Source organism: Hemicordylus capensis, chromosome 3 (assembly GCF_027244095.1).
Source record: "Hemicordylus capensis ecotype Gifberg chromosome 3, rHemCap1.1.pri, whole genome shotgun sequence".
In the NCBI taxonomy this organism is placed as follows: domain Eukaryota; kingdom Metazoa; phylum Chordata; class Lepidosauria; order Squamata; family Cordylidae; genus Hemicordylus; species Hemicordylus capensis.
Window position 1 is genome coordinate 131,997,723 of NC_069659.1, and position 21,171 is coordinate 132,018,893.

Below are 21,171 nucleotides of genomic sequence, written 5' to 3' on the forward strand. Positions count from 1 at the left end.
ATCATCTTATTCCTTCTATGTAAAAAGCTTTGAGACATGTGTTGTTGTTAAAAAGTGGTATATAAATATAGAGAGGAGAGGAGAGCTGAGCTGGTCTTGTGTTAGCAAGCCTGACTTGTCCCATTAGCTAAACAGGGTTCAGCCTGGTTGTATTTGAATGGGAGACCACATGTGAGCACCATAAGATTCCCTTCAGGGGATGGAGCAGCTCTGGGAAGAACAGGTTTCAAGTTCCCTCCCTGGCAGCATCTCCAAGATAGGGCTGAGAGAGATTGCTGCCTGCACCCTTGGAGAAGCCGATGCCAGTCTGTGAAGACAATACTGAGCTAGATAGACCAATGGTCTGAGTCAGTATATGACAGCTTCCCATGTAAATATATATATCATCATCACTGAGTACTCCTAGGAATTTAAGGCTGATGGCTTGACTCAACAGAGAATAATTCTACAAACCTCAGTTGTTCTATGCATGATACACAACACTGAGGCACAACACTGCCAGCAGAATTCAGTAACATGTTGGCAGGACTGCCCCGTGTGTGCCAAGCAAACACCACTACACCTTCTATTCTCCCACATCAGAATTTGGATAATCTTGGACAGATAATCCTTTCCCCATGCCTGCCATTCAAAATAAGAAAGTCAAAGGCCTGTTGTCATGGGAGTGGTGGAAAAGTCTGGAGCTCAAAAGAATCAGAGCCTGCCTACTTCCAGCAATAGAATCACTTTACTTAGAAAATGCCTGAAAACCGCTAAATACTCTAGCAATGATTGAAATAGCAATACAACCCCTCTAATGGACATGACACAAAAGGGAATCAGAAGAGAAGGAGATACTGGAACTCCCTAGTAGTGCCGAAAAATAACATGATGGCCATCGTATCGCTGCACAGTCTTGCTTTCAGTAATCCATCCACAGAGATCACCACCAAAGTAATTTACATCTTGCAGTGAAGCAGCATTTGTAACATACATCAACCTCACTTCTCAGACAAGAAACTTTCCAAATGCGCAGGAAGCTATTTAACAGATTCCTTCCCTGTCCACAATAGATTATATCCCTTCCTTGTTCTCTATTATGAACAGTTCCAGGCTATCAGTGCTAGTGATTCATAGAAGGCTCATTTCTAAACTAGGACCTCTGCCATCCTTTTACAGTCAACATTGATTAGAGAGATTAGGCAATACTGCAAACAGAAGTCAGCATCTCTGGCACCATTCAGAGCACTGCGACTACAAATTCACACATACAGGCTTCAGCATCCAACAGTGCAAAACAGTTTGTTCTTGGACAACATCAGAAAAACCAGCACTTTATCAATACTGTCGAGAAACAGCATTGCATCATATGATGAAAGATCTACTTAGGGAAGAAGCCCATAGTTATATCAGCAGCTTTCAATACATGCCAGGGGACTCTGAGATTCATCAGAAACTTATTAGGAGGTCCTCAACAAGAAGCACATTAATGGTGGACATGTTTGCCTAAAAGACAGTGACCTACCAATGATCTACTGAGACATGCAGCCTCATGAGAGTGTTCATTGTGCTTTAAGACATGCTCATTTCACATGGATCAACAGCAAGGCCCTAAAGCAGAGCTGCACAACTCCATCATCCCCAGTCACAGTGTCCAGTAGTCAAAGATTCTGGGAAGTGTAGGTCAACATCTGCAGGAGAACCAGTTGTGCAGCCCTGCTCTACCATCTTGGCCAGGACCCTGTGCCAACTGCACAGCCTAGAACACTTCTCCAAATCCTCTGTAACACACAAAGGTCCCACTGCAGACATGCAGGATTTCTAACATGGAAAGGGTTTTCTGAAACTAGAACATTCAAAAGACACTGTGCTGTGTTAACAAACATATGCAAAAAAGATTGTTTGAATGATCTCCCCACTCCCAGGGAAAGAAAATCTGTGCACATTTTAAAATAGCATGTCAGGAAGAAGCTAGGTTGAACCCTTCTGGTCAACACGTTTTTATATGCAGAAATAGCTTTACTTCAACCCAGATTTTGTATGTCAAATTATATGATTAGTCTTGGACGTAAATATAGTCTTCAGACATAAGAAAAAGCAATGCAGCAGATACACATTCTTCCTCAAATCATTGTCAACAGAAAGGTTAACATGCATAAATTAGCCTTGTCAATTAGCCTCCCACTGCTCCACTCACATAGTTCACCACAGTGTGCCAGAGGCAAAGCCAGCAAGGAACACTTCTCTTGCGATACTGATCTGTGCACATGGTCTACACATGTGTGTTTTCTCTTCCTATGACTGACTAGGGCTAATAGGGCTACCTATTAACTCACCACGTGGTAAGTACATGGTTTAACCATCATCTAATCAATCTTTGGAATACAAATACGACAAATATTTATATACCACTTTTCAACAAAAGTTACCAAAGCGATATACATACATACACACATACATACAAACAAACAAACAAACAAGGCTCCCTGTCCCCAAAGGGTTCACAATCTAAAAAAGAAACATAAGATAGACACCAGCAACAGCCACTGGAGGGATGCTGTGCTGGGGATGGACAGGGCCAGTTGCTCTCCCCCTGCTCAATAAAGAGAATAGCCACTTTTTAAAAGTGCCTCTTAACTCAGTTAGCAGGGGTACATATACCAAGGGAAAGAAAGCTTCTTACTGGCAAGGTGGAAAAACAAGTGTAGGCCACATTTACATGGCCGTGAAAACCCATAAGGCAGGAGGGGCTACATTCTAATGACTGCAATAGCACCTTTTTGGCCACCACAACTGCAGAAATTGCTGGTTGTATTTGTGATAGTTCACAAATTATTCTTGTCTGCATGGACACAGGCCTGAGGGCAGTTGAGATTAGTCTCATATAAAGGAATAATTTAGAAACTGACCCTCAGAAAACATACATGTTAAGATGGAAATGTTAACATTGAAGGGCAGGATATAATGTTAAGTAAATAAATACATTGCACTCGATGCCCCATGATAGACAGTTAAGATGCACATACTACCTTGTCTTTCATTCACTTCAGACTTTCATCTAGGCTTATACTCTTGATGCCGTCTCACACCTGACACTAAATAGATGCAAACAATATAGTTTAAAAATATTAATTCTGCTTTTATTTGAATATATATTAACACTTACACTGTTGAATTCCCTTCTCATGGCTTGTTTCTTTCAACAAAAGCTACAGTTACCAGGTTACAATTCTCTGAAAAGATAAAGATAGTGTTTTGCGGCTACCGTTATTCTCTATTCCCTCTAACAGGGATTTCCAGATTTTGTTCACAACAACTCCCAGCATCCCCAGCTGCAGTAGCCTTTGGCTTGGAATTATGGGAGTTGTAGTCAACAACATCTGGGAATCCCTGCTAGAGGGAACACTGCTGTTATTGTGCATTATAGACTAGCTCTATTTGGAGAGCCTCTCATACAATACTGTAGTAGAGATTTTATGTACAAATTAAGCCAAAACTTATTTTGTCACCTGTAACTGCAATAGAAAAATAATTCATGACCTGACATCAGACAAGGCTCACAAATGGAGCACTAAGCTGTACCTACCACTAAGCTATGTCCCCTCCCCATTTCAACTGAAACACTTCTCTTAACTGAGATCGTGAGAGCAGGGATGTGCCCAAACTGAGGTTCATGCACAGGTTTGGTACCGAACTGGTTCTTTGGTGCAAGGAGCAAGGTTGTGTGTTTGTTTGTTTTAAAGGAGAGCAGGTCCTTACCGGCTCTCCACTGCCGCATGCACTTCCTGCTGCAGCAGCGCTTTGCCCAAGTACTCCCACACAGCACCATGTGCACCCCAGCACTGCACAGGGGTTCTTGGGTAAAGTGCCACCACAGCAGGAAGCTGCATGTGGTGGCAGCAAGCAGGTAAGGACCTGTTCTCCTCTCTCTCTCTCTCTCAGATCCCACTCCCTGTGGCACAAACAGAGGTGCACCTAGGTAATTTTGGAGCCTGGACCTAAAGGACTTTGGAGGCCCCCCTGATGCAAGTTAAGCATCATTTTTTAAACACTTGGTTCTTGAGGGCACAAACCACACCACCCAGGACAGACTAAAGAGGATTTGCGGGGGTCCAGGGGGTGTGGAGGCCCTGGACTTCAGCCCTAAAGTCCAGGGGTAAGAGGACCCCTGGGCGCAAAACCAGTTCGGATCTTGTCCAAACCAATTTGGCACTGAACGTGTGCACGGAACATCGGTTCATGCACATCTCTGTTTGAGAGAGATTTCAGCACTGAAGTGGAACATGGAAGATACATGTCCTTCTGTGCATCCTTAGGATGAAAGAATCCCAATACTTTTTCTATAAAGCATCTCCAACATGCAACACAGAAGGATAGAAGCAAGAGGGTTTAAGCACAGACAATACAATAACACACATTTGCCATTCTAAGTGCATATGGCAGGCAGCAGCAGCCAGTCCCAATCTAAATATTTGCAAAATGTATATGGTTTGGTGGCGGTGGCAGGGGACATTACTTTTTTGTTGTTGTTGTTTACTATGCATGCACAAAATGTAATGTGTAAAGAACCCTGAGGCATATCAAGTTTAAGGATGTAGATGATTTGGACTTCAGGCACCCAGACTGCAATCATAAACCCAAATTATTTCAACAGGACCTATTTCCAACAAAGGTACTTTGAATCAGAGTGAAAGATTTAAATCCTCAGCTCAGCCATGATGCTCCCAGCCTATAGCTGTTGGTGAAAATAAAGAGCTGCAGATCAGTTTTTAGGGTACAAAGTGAGTAGAAGTGACACTGAATAAAAACTGGTATTTAGCTATCTCATGGTGCTTTCCATCAATAGTTTCCTCACATATTTTTCAAAGTTTCATTTTATATTTTATCATTTGGCAAGATATGTATATGGCTTTCCTATCAAAACAAAGATTTCTTCTTTCCAATAACAGTGTTTCTAGTATGGCTTCAAGCACACATAGCAGCACTCTAGAAGAAACATGAAACGTACCATCTTCATGCAGATTTTGCAAAATATCTATATTTTGAGATCAGCAGATCCCTATGACCAATGTCTTTAAGAACTATCAAGGCCTACTCGAAATGGATATTTCCTAGAAACATCTTGCTATCAAGTTTTCAGGACTAAACAACAGTAGCAAATTCAAAAATAGCACAGATGAAAATATATCACATGCTATTTTTTCAATATATGTTTTATGTTTACAAAAACCACAAGTAAAGCAAGCCCTTTCATCTGGCAAAGAAGGCCTAGGCGCCTATTCCCCAAAACAAATCTAGATGCACTAACAGGAATACTGTCACCTAGGGATCTGCAATCTCATTACAATTCGAACATTATCCTTTTCCCTGCCAACAGATGCCTTCAAGTTCCTACATCACACAAAACCAGCGCCCAGACACCACAAATAGAAACAGACAACATCCATTCTACTAGGACCACAGACACTTGTCATTAAATACGTCCTTCGCACGGCATCCGCCTCTCAAGGAAAATGCTAGCACAACACAACACGATCAGGTTTTTCCAAGTCTTCACAAAAAGAAACAAACATAAAGTCACCCTAACCGAAGGAAACAGGGTATGTGTACTCTCTCTCCCTCAACCTTGCTCTTATCGTAATAGCTTCTTGCAAAACAGGAGAAGCCATCTCTCCGATCAGGGGTGGGGTGCGCTACTGGATCACCTTTACTCTCTCTCTCTCCACACATCCTATAGGGTTTCGGTTGCGCATCCGTCGGCTGCAGAGATGCAATACTGTACTCCTCTCCCCGCGCCTCCATTTGCAGGCAAAAAGAGTGGGGTGGGAACCAGTTAATGGGCGAAACGTTTTTGGACAGAGTAGTCCCCTTACCTCGCGGCTGTTTCGGGCTCCAGGCGAGTCCCCGCTTCTTCACCAACTTGTACTAAACATACTGAGCAGAATCCTACCCCCTTTGGTCCGGGGAGCCACTGCAGCCCCGCCTTCCTGCTGCTGCGGCTGCTCCCCACACCTCAAGGCAGCCTCTGCGGCTGCAGCAGCATCCCCAGCACCCGAACGCGCATACACTCAGCCGGCTATGACGCCACAAACCTTCCTGGCCCCTCCTCCGGCTCCGGCTCTTCAGCATCTTCGCCCTCTACAGGGTAGCCGCTGCCAGTGCATTCCCCGGGCCAAATCTGACAGGGCTCTTTGGAAACTGCACAGCAACCCCATGCACACATATTAGCTGAAACTCCATCATAGACAGTAGGCAAGGCTGTAGTGGAGGGGGAATGCGCAGGGATGGGGTGCTGTTGGGGCGGGCATGGCCATGAGGCCTGTCATGGAGAGCGCCTGCACTTCTGAATTTGCAACTTCATCACTGAGGGTAGGACTTCTAAGCAGACATCAAACGGGGTTGAATGAGGTTGCACTTCATGTAATTATTCCTAACCAAAGGGGATCACAACTGGAGAGCAGCATCTTCTCCCACTTTAAGTGCCTGTTGCTCATGGTGTGCTGTGTACTGAATTCACAAAACACTTGTCACTGTTAGGGCTGGAGCAATACACCAACATTCAATTTTAATATGGCATTCCTGCAATCGAGCTGCACCAATGGGTCCAATCTATTTCTTTTCTCACAGTGTGTGTATATCAATCAGTCAATCAATCTTTATTGATACAATCACAGACCATCAAACAACACCTTACAGGTCGAACGGGAGAAGAAAACATATATTAATCACAGTGCAAAACATAATTAGCAGTATCTAGCAATCCTGTACACAATAAATTTAACCCCCTATGTGCAATCTGTACATGCTACAAGGAAACTATTATCTGATGTCAAATTTTACTAACAATCAGACAAAACTTGGCAACATTTAAGGAAATCTAATCCTTCTGTTTTAAGAGCAAAATTTTTACATAAAATAAACCTGTATGGCCTGGGAAATTGATTAAAAGAGGAAATATGTCATGCTGACAAGAATCTCTATAAAACTCACAATCTAATAAAACACAGATATGGTTTTGATTGCACCTGTTGCATAAAGGCCAAGTCATTGAACATATGGGATTTTTCTAAACTTCCCTTCCAAAACTGTTGAGGGTATGGATTAAAATGAGCTAAAATAATCATCCTGTAATATTGAGGAATTGTAATTTGTGTTAAATATCTGCCAGGAATAGAACTAATAGGTTGGCTTCCAATAAATACTCCCTTGGGAATCAAAGATTGTTCAATTTGCCCATCCATATCTAAGACACATAGTTAAAGGGCCATTTTGGCTTGGGCATACTCCAGGCTTAGAAAACCTCTGGGTTAAATGCATATAGCTTCTGACAACGCTTTCTGTCAAAGCAGGATGCCTCTGAATACCAGATGCAGGGGAGTAACAATAGAAGATAGGGCATGCCCTCAGCTGCTGCCTGTGGGCTTCCCAGTGGCATCTGGTGGGCCATTGTGTGAAACAGGATGCTGGGCTAGAGGAGCCTTGGGCTGATCCACAGAGGCGTAACTAGGGAAAATGGCACCCGGGGCAAGCACTGAAATGGCGCCCCCCCCACCGTGCCCCCTCCTTAGGTTTTTCCTCACAAGCGCCCGCCGCCGCCGCCAAGCCAGGCCACTGACTGGCCGCCAGGCGCCAGCAAAGCAATGGAGGGGGCGCAGGGGGCGCGGAAGGGACCGCTCGTGGGGAAGGGGGCACTGACGCACTCCCTTGACTGCTGCAGCACTGCTGCACTGAGCAGGAAACATTTGTATTAACAAAAAAATTTAAATTTTTTTTAAAAAAATTGGTCATGGCGGCGCCCCCCACGTGACCAGAAAAGATGGCGCCCAGGGCACGTGCCCCCCCTGCCCCCCCCCTATAGTTACGCCTCTGCTGATCCAGCAGAACTGTTCTTATGTTCTTAAACTCCTCTTTTCCAGGATGAATTAAAATTGCCTAATAGGAGACAATTAGGGGGCAATCTAACCAGGAGAGCTAAACCCAAGGGATAGAAATTAAACTTTAACCAGCAGTGAAAAAGACTTAACCATACCCTGGACTAAATTTTAGAAACACCCACTTCCAAATTGAGAACTGCATTGGATATGCTATGAGGCACTTGAAACAAATTGTTCTACTAAGAACGAACCAGCCTACTTTCTTTTCACTGTCTCTACCTCTGGACTAAATGTGGTGCAAATTGAGGTCCACAAGTTAGTTCTCTTGCACCTCAAATGTTCATGTGCCCACCATCTTGGATTGAGGTGGATATCATCATGTACCTAACTCACTGAACAAAAGCCTTCATTTTTAAAAAGATCTTAACGCTTATTTGTTCAGAAAGGTTTTTTAATGTGTTTTACTACAGCCTGATGGGTTTTTAAGTTTAATTTGGTCTGCTTTAGTTGTTTTTGACTCTACATTGTGTTTTACTTGTTTATTGTGTTCAGTTTTACTTCACTTTGTTTTACTGTTGTGAGCCACCCTGAGCAATATTGTACTGGAGAATTTAAACATTTTAGATAACAATAATTATAATTATAACTATTATTTAGTAATTTGTTAAAATACAGAATGTTTACTCACAACAAAATACAGTTAACACACAGAATGTGTCACACAGCTCAGTGTCAGCCGCCCCCTCCCACTCGCTTACTCACTCGCCCGCTCCCCTCCACTCACTCGCCCGCTCACTCACCCCCTCCCCGCCACTCGCTCATGTGCCCCCTCCCCACCACTCACTCACACGCCCCCTCTTCCACTCGCTCACTCGCCCCCTCTCTCACCGCCTGCTCACTCTCTCACTCGCCCCCTCCCCGCTGCTCTCTCTCACTGCCTGCTTGCTTTCTCACGCTCCCCCTCCCCACCGCTCACTTGCCCCTCCCCACCTCATGCTTGCTCTCCCCTCCCTGCCACACACTCGCTCATTCACTCAACTCCCTCCCTACCGCCCACTCACCCCCTCCCCACTACTCGCTCATTTGACCTCTCTGCCGCTCACTCACTCACCCCTTCCCTCCGCTTTCATTGCCTGCTCGCTCTCACTCGCCCCCTCCCTGCCACACACTTGCTCACTCACTCGACTCCCTCCCTGCCTCCCACTTGCTCACCCCCTCCCCACCACCCACTCACTCACTCCCCCGCTCATTCATTCACCCTCTACCCGCTCCTCTTCCCTATTTTAATATGGAATCCCCACTGCCCAATCACCACGGTGCTTCTGTTCTGTTACCTCCTATTGGTAAATCACTGTGTGGGTGGGGCTTGCCACATATGACCTTAGTGTATTATAGATACATTTATTTATTTTATTTTATTATTAAAATTTGTATACCGCCCTTCCAAAAGGCTCTATATTCCAAAATATAGAGATTTACAAGAACGGACTGGCAACAAAATATTGCAATCTTTCCCTGGTGTGGAAGTTTTACCTGAGCCTATGGCTGACCATGGTGAAATAAACAAAAGTTATCAACAAATACAGGAGTGCTTGCTTTAACTTGGGTCTTACTTCATATGTAACTTTTATTGTTTTTGTTTGTTGTGAATGGTTTTTTTGGGGGGGTGGGCAGGAGGACTGACTTTTGGCCCCAGCTCCTTTTCAAAGCCCTTCCCCTTAAGAAACACAAAGCTGTGAAATGGCTGGTGATAAAAAACAAAAGTTTCACAAAACTTCCCCCCTCAGAAGCAGAAAGGCATGTAACTGTCCCAAGGGAGTGTTCTTAAAGCTGATAAATTCCCCGTTCTTTTTGTTCAAAACCTCCACCCTCCATTGCCAGAGAGTTCCATTACCTCTACCCATCTACTTGTCTGTTAGCTTTCTGAGCTCACAGATATTCTATCCCACGTACTAACATGGGGGTCATTGGGGGTTGTTTTTGTAGCTTCAGATTTTTTGAATATATCTGTGGGTCACCCAAGTCTTCCAGTTTCATCCATTTCCCCACAGGAACTCCAGTTCTCCATTCATCAAAGATCAAAATTTCAGCACTTTCAGAAATAGTATATAGATAGTTGAACTTCCACTAACAATATAGGTGGGAATTTTTTTTTTTAAGATGATAATCCCTCTAGTTTTCTAAGCTTTAGTATATAGTTTGACCTTATTGATATTTTTAGAAGTTATCCATGTAGCTATTTGTAGAACTAGAGTTATTTCTAAGTGCTTATAGATGCTTAACATGAATAATCTGTAAATAACTACATACATACACACATACGTACATACATTCATAAACGAACACCTTATGATTCTGTGATTTTAAAAAAGTTGTTCCTTTTGTTATTTCTAATCAATAACGATTCAAAGCAGCCAAATAAGGCTCCAGTTCTACACCCATTGACCTAGGAGGGAGCTCCACTGAAGACGGTGGGATTGTTTTGAATAAATACACAAAAGACCAGGATGCACTTAAAATAGGTTTTAATTTTTAGGGTAAGCTTTAAGGAAGAGAAATTGGAACTATGGTCCACCATGGAATTGTGCCTTGGGTAAAGATGTAATTAGGAATATTTTTAAACAGGACTTTATGAAACTTAATTAGAAAGGCATGTCTCTGGAGTAAACAGCTACTTAGTGACTGAAAAGAGATGCTAATGAATAGCTCAGAAACATTCAGGTCATAATAAAAGACAACTAGCTCTAGCCTTAAAAAGGAACAGGTAAAAAGGAAGGCAGCTTCAAATCACCAGTGAACCAATGAAGTACTGAGAAAGTATGGCCAAATGCCTGTTCTGCCTTCTTACATCAGAGTCTTCATAGTAGTGACAGAGAGGCTACAATGCTGTCTGAACTGGGAAATTATTTTTCATATGAAGTGTACATTTACAAAGGCTAAATTGGCTAAATCTAACTTATTTATTCATTCAGCTTATTTTATACTGCCCTATGTAAAATATTAGGGCAGTTTACAATTTGACCAAACAACTAAATCCTAAAAACCATGTAAGAAAGAAGTAGAATTACCATAAACTTTAAAATATCATAAACAAAAAGCCTGATAAATCAGGTGTTTTCAAAAGTTGTTTAAAAACAGCCAGAGATGGAACACATTTGACAGTGTGTTCCAGAACCCTGGAGCAACCCTAGAGAAGGCCTGGTTTTGGGTCGCCACCAAACCAATGGCAATTGCAACTGGGACACACACACTCCACCCCTCAATGATCTTAATAGGCAGCAAGGTTCATGAAGAAGAAGGTGATCTCTTAAATACACGGGCCCAAACCATTCAGGGCTTTATAGCCCTGAACCAGCACTTAGTTTTGCCCAGAAATGAATTGGCAGCCAGTGTTGTTCTTTTAAAATAACAGTAATATGGTCTCTTTGAGCAGCCCCTGGGACCAGTCTGGCTGCCTCATACTGCACCCATTGCAGTTTCTGAACTACAACAAAGGCAGCCCAACGTAGACTACATTGCAGCAGTTGAGCCTGGATGTTACCAGCATATGCACCACTGTTTTAAGGTTGTTTATTTATCATTTATTTATTTGATTATTTGTTAATAAATAAATTATGTATTTATTTATTTAAAATGGATACAGCTGGTGTTATCAGCCAAAGCTGATTAAAAAGCACTCATGGCCAGTGCCTCAACCTGAAATATCAGGGAGAGGTTTGGGTCCAGAAGTACTCCCCTACCTACTTTTCAGGGGGAGTGTAACCCCATCCAGAAAAGGCAGGTCTAAACCACTTCCTAAATTCCAACCTCCTACAGCAAATAGCTCTGTTGTGTTTGGATTAAACTTCAGGTTCTCCCTCATCCAGGAATGAGGCTATCATGAATGAATATTCTTGGCAGTTTGAAAATTAAATAAATTACAAATGCTTTTAGGACTCCACACAACCTTGCCTGGCACTGAGGACAAATTCAGTTTGTGCCAACAGTCAGGAGGAACAATCAGATACTAATCTTAAAGCTGATCAGCAAGGAAACAATTCCAAACTGGGGGTGGTCAACGTATTTGGGGTTATTAATCTCCAAGACAGTGGTCCTTGAGTCAGAAGTTAATTTTGCCACAAAAAGTGATGAGGCTCTTTATTAGAGTCAGCAGCAGATACCAGTAAGGGCTTCATGGTTGTGGAGTGCATGTACTTAGGTAGAGCAGGAAGGACTGAAGTGAGGATGAGGGAATACATGCACCTCCCAGTAGAAGTATTGAAGGTGTGCTTTTCTGCAACATTCATGAGAAAGCAATACAATAAAATGTATATGTAACATACCCCTACCTACCTCTTGAAAATAAAATGGCTCATCTATCTTGGTAATATGGAATAATATGCTCTGCATGCTTTTTATTATTTCTATGCTTTCTAAGGCAAACATGTAGACAGTAGTAACAAAGTCTATTTAACAAAACCTTGGCAGGATGTATCTGGTAATATTAATTCTAGCCAGTGTTACAGAATAGCTCTTAAGTGTAGTTTTTAGCAAGTGTGCGGATCTGTGAGGGGACAATAATTAAGAAACCTTTTCTTAACTTGACACTAATCCCAATTTTCGACAGAATCCCAAAGTTGGAGGACCAACAATTTGTATCAAGACACTACACTGCAAATATTTGCCACTTTTCAACAAACGTTTTCAAAGCAGTTTACATAGAAAAACAAATGCGTAAGAAGAGGGTTCCCTGTCCCAAAAGGGCTCACAATCTAAAAGAAACATAAGGTAGACACCAGCAACAGCCAATGGAGGATGCTGTGCTGAACTGAAATAGGAACACTTGCTCTCCCCCACTAAATATAAGAGAATCACCACTTTAAAAGGTGCCTTTAAGTCATAGTATGGATATGCCCCAAACATTTTGGAGGCCATTATAGAAGCCTCCGAAACGTTTTGGTCTCCGGGGCCGTTTCGGAGGCAGCGGGGGTGTTCCCTTAAGGGCAGAGGAGGGTGTACTTACCCCTCCCGCTGCATTTCCTCCACTGGCACTCCATTGTATCAAAGCTCCTCGGGGCAGCAGCAAACCTCCCTGTCGCCTCATTGCCGTCCTTGGCCAGAAATACTGGGCGCGTGTGCACCCATCACATGCATGTGTACACAGCAGACGGGCGCACACACACACACACACACACACACACACAGGGTACTTCTGGCCGAGGATGGCAACGGGGTGGCAGGGAAGTACATTGCCACTCCAAGGGCCTTTGATACAACAGAGCGCCGGTGGGGAAAATGCAGCGGGAGGGGTAAGTGCACCCTCCCCCGCCCTTAAGGGAACACCTCCAGAATGCGGAGAAGTGGTTCCGGGCACATCCCTATCACTTAGCAGCAGTTGTAAACAATATTGTGTAATTTGGAGAAAAATGTAAACTGGGCTGGTCCAATTTGCAGAGGGGCGGGCTGTTCGGACTGTTCTGATTTACAGAACGGCAGGCTGGTCCAAATCCACACCAATCCTCCACAGACAGTCCATGCACACCCCTATTCTCAGTTTAACCTACCTTACAGGGTTGTTGTGAAGATTTAAAAAAATAACCATCTATACCATCCTATCCCTGAGCTCCTTGGAGGAAATTAAGTATTAATTAAGATTAATACTTTAAATAAATTAAGATAAAAGTTAGACTTGAATCTGGTAGTTCAGGACTTTAATTTAATCTCTCTCATTGTATTGTCTTTGAAAAGGTCGTCTCAGTGCTTCAAGTAGTGATCTATTTCACAAGTAGAAAATAAGCTAATTTATATATTCATAAATACATAGGTGCAGGAAAAGAATGCCACGGAGGACTGAAAAGGAAGGAATTTTCCCAATGTACTATTGAGCAATAACCACTTACTGGCCACCATTATGCCTGAAGAGATTACCCTGATCAAGTTCTAATTCCATGCAACAATTAATGGCCCTGAATTGGAATGTGCATCCTCTTCTGCATCAAGACACCTGTCATCAGTTCAGTACAGCAAGGATGAGCATAACTGCACTGATTCCACACTAGGTTATCCCTTTCTGGATTGAATTGTCTGTCTCTCAGGAGAACAAACTACCTAATAACTGCACAGAACTTTAAAGCAACTCAGAAGTAGCAGTACAATATATTACTTACTACTACTACTACTATGGCTATGGATATGTTTATACCACTTTTCAACAAAAGTTCCCAAAGGGGTTTACACAGAGAAAGAAAAATAAATCAAGATGGATCCCTGTCCCTAAAGGGACTTGAGAGAGAAGACCAATCCACCCTTAGAACTCCAAAAATGAAACAATTTCCAGGTGAAGCAGTTCAGATGAAGCACACTCATGAGACACAATAGATTTTATTAAGAATTATGACCACCACAAATTGCCAGACTTGATTTTCACCATAGTATTACTAGTATTCAGCAACTTCAATCACTTCGTTCTTAAACACAAGTAGTTCCTGGGGAGCGCAGCACAGTTTAGAAAAATGCAGAAAATACTCTCTTTTTGACAGTGCTTTAATGCAAGGTGGCAATGGATCCAAGATTGCCCATGCTTGTTAGTTCTCAACATGGTGCTTCAGTATCCCTTTCTTCCTCTGAATCTTGCTCGAGGATCCAACTTTGAAAAAACACATAACTCAAATTAGAACTACAACATTCTAATACCATAAGTATCACTATTAACACCTTTCAAAACCAGAGAAATCACCTTAAGGAAAAAGGTATGACACTTCACTTATTTATTTATTTATCTATTTATCTATCTAACACATTTATAACACCCAAAATGCAAGTTCTCTGGGCGGTTTACAAAACAATAAAAACAACCAATAAAAAGATTAACAAATTTTAACAATTAAAATTTAAAACATTAAAACAATTAAAACACAATTAAAACAATATGTAATTAAAAGCATGGGTGAACAAATGCATCTTGACTGCCTTTGTAAAAGTTGTAAGAGATAGGGAGGCTCTTATTTCAGCAGGAAGTGTGTTCCAAAGCCTTGAGGCAGCAATGGAGAAGGCCCGTCCCCAATTAGCCACCAGACGAGCCAGTGGCAACTGCAAATGAACCTCTCCAGATGATCTCAATGGGCGGTGTGGTTCATAGCAAAGAAGACATTTTCTTAAATACCCAGGGTCCAAGCTGTTTAGAGTTTTATAGGTTATAACCAAAACCTTGTACTTTGTCTGGAAATTTATCAGCAGCAGTGTAGATCTTTTAAGATAGAAGTGATAGGGTCTCTCTGAGGTGACCCAGAGACCAACCTGGCTGCCGCATTCTGGACTAACTGCAGTTTCTGGACTATGTACAAAGGCAGCCCCACATAGATCACCTTGCAGTAGTCAAGTCTGGAGATGACCAGCAGATGTACTACTGTTCTGAGTACTTTATCTCAAGAATCGGATGCAGCTGGTGTATCAGACGAAGCTGATAAAAGGCACCTCTGGCCACTGCCTCATGCTGGGATACCAGGGAGAGGTTTGTGTCCAGAAACATCCCCAGATTGCGTACCTATTCTTTCTGGGGAAGTGTGACTCCATCCAGAACTGGCAGATTAAAATCATCTCCCAAGTTCCGACCCCGCACAATAAGTACCTCAGTCTTATCTGGATTCCCTCAGCCTGTTACCTCTCATCCAGCCCATCACTGCCTCCAGGCAGACATTTAGGGAGGTGATGCCTTCTCCTGATTATGTTGACATGGAGAAAAAGTTTTGGGTGTCATCAGCATACTGATAACACCCTGCACCAAATCTCCTGATGATCTCTCCTAGCGGTTTCATGTAGATGTTAAACAACTTCAGAGACAGCATGGAGCCCTGAAGGACCCCATACCGAAGTTCAGTATTTGAAGAACAAAAGTCTCCAAGGGACACCATCTGGAATCTGCCTGAGAGATAAGAGTAGAACCACTGCAAAGCAGTGCCTCCCACCCCCAACCCCTCAGACGCTCCAGAAGGATACTATGGTTTATAGTATTGAAAGCCGCCGAGAGGTCCAAAAGGACCAACAGACTCCCACTTCCTCTGTCCATTCCCAATTGATGATCATCCATCAGGCTGACCAAGGCAGTCTCAACCTCATAGCCCACCCAAAAGCTGGTCTGAAAACGGGTCTAGATAATCAGTTTCCTCCAAGACTGCCCGGAGTTGGGAGGCCACCACCCTCTCAATTACCTTGCCCAGACACGGAAGGTTGGAGACAGGCCTCTAGTTGCTCAACTCTGAGGAATCCAAGGAAGGCTTCTTCAGAAGTGGTCTAATAATTGCCTCCTTAAGGCAAGGAGGCATCCTGCCCTCCCTCAGAGAAGCATTTATTATCTCTACTAGGCTTTCTACAACAAACTCCCTGTCAGATAGTATTAGCCACGTCAGGCAAGGGTCAAGAGAACAGGTGGTAGGCCACATCACTCCAAGCAGCTTGTTCACATCCTCACGAGTCACAAACTGAAACTGATTCAGCCTAACCACATAAGAGGAGTCACTAGACACCTCCGATTCAGACACTGCGGTAATTGTGGGTTCAAAATCGAAGTCAGCCAGAATATCAGAGATTTTCCCCACAAAGAAATCATTAAACACGTCACAGCGGGTAATAGAAGGTTCCAAATTCTGATTCAAGGGAGGAGTGGCACTCACTAGCCCTCTCACAATCCTGAACAACTCCACCGGATGTGAACTTGTGGACACAATACCAGCCGAAAAGAATTGCTTCTTTGCCGCCCATATTGCCAGAGCATAGATCTTCAAATGTGCTCTATGTTGTAATCTGTTGGACTCGAGTCGAGTCTTCCTCCACTTGTGCTCCAGTCATCTACCTTGCCGCTTCAGCCTCCGTAGTTCTTCCATATACCAAGGGGGCAATTCTGAAGCAGGTCGGAGAGAACACGTGTGATCATGGCTACTGCCCTGGTGAGCTTGCTGTTCCAGTTCTCCACCAGGGCATCAACAGGATCACCAGCAGAATCAACACTAAATCCCTCCAAGGCTTTTTGGAACCCTATTGGATCCAATAACCTTCTTGGGTGGACCATTCTAATGGGCCCTTTGCCCCTGTGAAGGTGGGGTGTGACTGTGAGTCCAACCTTAACCAGATAGTGGTCTGTCCATGACAATGGGGAAATCACAAGAGTCCCCACCCACGGAACACCACCCTGATCAGAGTGAAAGACACTCCACTCACTTGGGAGATTATCTTGATTAGATTTTTTAAATGAATTCCAAAGTAATTCATTTGAATGAATATATTTTGGTCTTTGACCAGCATAAAATACAATACAACATGTTTAAATATTTACAAAGTTTAAATGTATTGGCATGCAACAGTAAATTAAGAGTTATATTAAAACATTAAACATTAGAATATTACATTACTTATTTAAAACATTTCAAACCTTAAAACAAGCATTTCTCAGGTCTAAAGTAGTCTATATAACCATGTAATAAAACAAGATAAAACTACAATTAAATACAAACAAATTCTGTAACCAAAAGAAGTCAGAGCAGTCCTTTGAAACAGACAGTTCCTGCAACCTTTTCAGAAGGCCATACAGAAGGAGCCAGTCCTGATCTCCATATGAAATGTCTTGGGGCAATTATAGTAAAGACCCTTCTAACATTGACGAGAGCAAACGGAGCAGGGCTTCATAAAAAGATCTTAACAAGCAAGTGGGAGGAGAGGGGAGAGGTTCAAATAGGGAGAGAGATATCTCCAAAGTATATTGGCCCAGGTTGTGTGGGGTTTTAAAAGCAAGTAACAGCACCTTGAGTAGTGCCTAGAAACAAACAGGCACCCAAATAAAGTTGTGGCAAAATAGAATGGATGTGTTCTTGTCTACCTTCATCAAGAGGTAGTATGGTAGATTCTGCATGAGTTACAGTTTCCAAGTCATCTTTGAGGACAGCCATACGTAAACACATTACAGCAGCCAGTCCTCAAGGTTGCAACAGCATGGGAAAACACGACAAAATTCCTAGTTCCAAAAAGAGCCAGAGCCTGTGCAACAAGTGTCTCTGATAAAAGACACTCTTGGCCATTGTAGATACCTGTTTTCCCAGGAGAATCCCAAGGTTCGGCAGGCTCTGAACCTGTTTTGGCAAAGTGAGTACTACTCCACTCAGTCCAGTTCAGGCACAACAAGGACCCCAAGAGTACATTTTATTTTAAAATTTATAAAAATCTGTTACCACACTTCACACCAAGCCAACCAGATAATTAAAGAGAACAGATCCTCACTTACAATAATAGAGCCAGGTGAGCCTCTGTGGGGAATGCATTCCATCATTTTCACAATGCAACAAAGGAAGGCCATATGAAGCAAAGCTTATCAAAAACATTTTACTAATCTTATTCGTTAATTAAGATTATAAATCAGCTCCTGAATTCTGTCTGCTTGTCACACGTAATTTGTGTGACCAGATATATTAAGGACGGGCTTGTTTCTGATTAACTCCCATTGACTTCTGTGGGGCAAAGTGAAGAAGCTGCAATCTGGAACTCAGATGTGATGAAGGGAAAACCATTTCACTGGCCAACTGGGATCAAGAGTGTCTTGGATGATGGAAATGTTTTGCCTCCTCCCGATATATGCATTCCATGCTTCAGTCCACAACTGGAAGTCATTGATCTTGGAATCTGCTAAGTTTCTCTTTATTCCCTTTACAAGCAACATACTTAGAAGAGAAATAGAGCTGCCTGGGACAAATAAAGATTATAGTAAATAAATCTACCTTGGAATATTCTAGTCCAGATGGTATAGCTTCCTGGTGCCTAGGACTTGTCAAGCCCTGCACTGATCACTCTCTCCAATGAGAGAGACTAAATGGGGCTTGTGTTCAATGGGTCCCTGAAATATACAGGCCCTTCTGCATTTCCAGCTCCACCCAACATGTGAATGTGTATTTTTCTACTCCATATCTGTGTGTTTTGGAATATAGTCATTTAAAATAAAATAGTGTCCTCCTTCAAGCACTAAAAAAGAGTAACATGATTGTTCAAATGCCACAGTGCTTTCCATCTCAAGATTTTTTATTACTTTTAGATGCTTCTATTCATGTTTCACAATGGCTTCCTCGAAGCAAATCTCTATTATACAGCTGTATTTTTGGTACCCTACAAAACATTTATGCAAGAACAGCATCAAATAAGCACTCACAAATCAATCAAATCTGTAATATCACCTACGCTTAAGGTTTCGACAGTCTCTACTAATTAATCAGATACATTTTAAAAGATAGAAATAATTTTAAAACAGATTCTGCCTACTCACCATTGACCTTTTGCATTCAAAAAATGAAACTCGCAAACCTTTGCAATACCCTTCCTTCAAACATTGTTTGAGGCTTTTCCCTTCCTGTTACAAAAGAGTTACCAAAGTAAGTACACAACGTATTTATTCAGTGGACATGTTTACAAGCATGTTCTTGAAAGAAGTAAATGTGCATAGGAGAGTTGTCACATTGCAATTCTAAGTGTACTTACAGGCAGTAAGTACAAACTAACAAAAATGGGATCTGCTTTTGAGTAAACATAGTTGGGCATTCCTATGCATGTTTACGACAAACCAAGTAATTATTATCCACAGCATTCTATAGGCTTACTTTCAATTAAATGTGCCTAGGATTGTATTTATTTATTTCCTCTGATTTAAAAACTTTTTTAACAATATAATACTATGCAAGAAAACTATTAATTCAGAATACAACAGAAATCACAGATACATCATATTAGACAATTATAATAGTCACTGTAGCCTCAAAATCAATCTGATTAACAAAGCTACATAAAAGAAACAGTAATGTAATGCTTTTAATAACTTCAAATTATTTTGTCTTCAAGAATATGCACTATAGTAACTCCTCAAAAATACGTACATTGTCAAACTAGGGCATAGCATTTCCACCAAGGAACCCACAAAAAACTTCATCCCTTTCTACTTACCCAAACTCTTTCTTTCACACAGGATTGCCTCTTTGCCAGTCTAAAGTTCCCAGTAGTTCATAAACTCTTTTAGTAAGCCAGTTTCTCAACTTCATACCTTCCTTACAATCTTATCATAAACAAGTTTACCCAGACTGATGTTAGCCTTGGATACTGTTTAGATCCTTATTCAGAACTACCAATTTGCACCGATAGTGTGTACAGAAAACATGCTGTAAACTAAGTGGCAGCCCTTCCATAAGGCCAGGTGAAGCAGTTGCCTCAAGCAGCAGATTACTGGGGCACCAACATGCTCTTCTGCCTCCTCCTTGTGTGTGTGTGCGTTTTAAGGAAGGGAAGATGGTGTCTACAAGGTGGTGGGTCAGCATTTGTCAACCTGCCTCAGTTGCACAGAAGCCCTGCTTGAGCCATCAATCATTGTGTGAACTTCGGAATACGTGGTGGCTATGATAAGCATTTTAAATTGCTGCACCTTTAGAAGGTGCACTGAAGTAAGCCCCATTCGTGTCAATGGGATTTATTCCCTAGGACTGCGAGCCTAGTAATGGACTTGCAGTTGTGCAGCCCGATGCTACACAGTCATGCAGCCTGATGCTACACAGAAATAAGTCTCGTCGAATTAAGCTAGACGAACTCCCAAGCAAACGGTGCCTAAGGATCGCAGCCTTACGAGTTCAGTAAACCTCTCCTGGCTCGAACCAGACATTCCCACTCACAGCCACCCCGCGCTGCCTAGCAAGACATCGGGCCTTCATGACCTATGGAGAGAAGATCTGGTCTTGTAGTAGCAAGCATGACTTGTCCCCATAGCTAAGCAGAGTCTGCCCTGGTTGCATTTGAATGGGAGACTTGATGTGTGAGCACTGCAAGATATTCCCCTCAGGGGATGAAGCTGCTCTGGGAAGAGCAGAAGGTTCCAGGTTCCCTCCCTGGCTTCTCCAAGATAAGGCTGAGAGAGATTCCTGCCTGCAACCTTGGAGAAGCCACTGCCAGTCTGTGAAGACAATCCTGAGCTAGATAGACCAATGGTCTGACTCAGTATTATGGCAGTTTCCTATGTTCCTATTTACCTCGATGATGCAGGGGCACTCTAACAGACAACTCTTCAGATCCTCGCGCATTCCTGCGCACGCGCGCCCATCCACCTCTTTCTCTTCGTAGTATTTGGGCATCGTGGCTCCTGCTCGCACCTTCCCTTCTTTGGCGGTGCCTCAGCTAAGTCACTACCTCTACCACAGCATCATCAACAATAGCACCTCATTGCCTTCTACAACGCAGGTAGCCACCATCTTCGTTGTTGACCCTTAACCGACCAACCGCTAGCCGTCATCATCACGCGCTCGGGGACTACCCGTCGTGCACCGCGGTC

General features: G+C 42.7%; 2 protein-coding genes across 16 annotated transcripts in view; both read right to left on the bottom strand.

Moving 5' to 3' along the window:
- Positions 1–6,059, bottom strand: part of INPP4A (inositol polyphosphate-4-phosphatase type I A) — a 165,898-nt gene extending 159,839 nt beyond the window's left edge. For 10 of the 15 annotated variants that reach the window (XM_053306033.1, XM_053306027.1, XM_053306029.1 and 7 more), the window contains exon 1: positions 5,853–6,058. The gene's annotated coding sequence lies outside the window, so the exon portion shown is untranslated. Of the gene's footprint in view, positions 1–3,008; positions 3,075–3,145; positions 3,213–5,852 lie in introns of all 15 variants that reach the window. The other 5 variants (XM_053306036.1, XM_053306035.1, XM_053306021.1 and 2 more) reach the window with 4 other exon arrangements.
- An 8,138-nt stretch (positions 6,060–14,197) lies between these two features.
- LOC128350138 (cytochrome c oxidase assembly factor 5) lies at positions 14,198–21,158 on the bottom strand. Its single transcript, XM_053307855.1, has 3 exons — positions 20,873–21,158; positions 19,132–19,215; positions 14,198–14,478 (listed from the first exon to the last, which is right to left on the bottom strand). Exons 1-3 carry the CDS (start codon positions 20,972–20,974, stop codon positions 14,437–14,439), a joined length of 228 nt encoding a protein of 75 aa, XP_053163830.1. The 5' UTR covers positions 20,975–21,158; the 3' UTR covers positions 14,198–14,436.
- Positions 21,159–21,171: the final 13 nt, after the last annotated feature.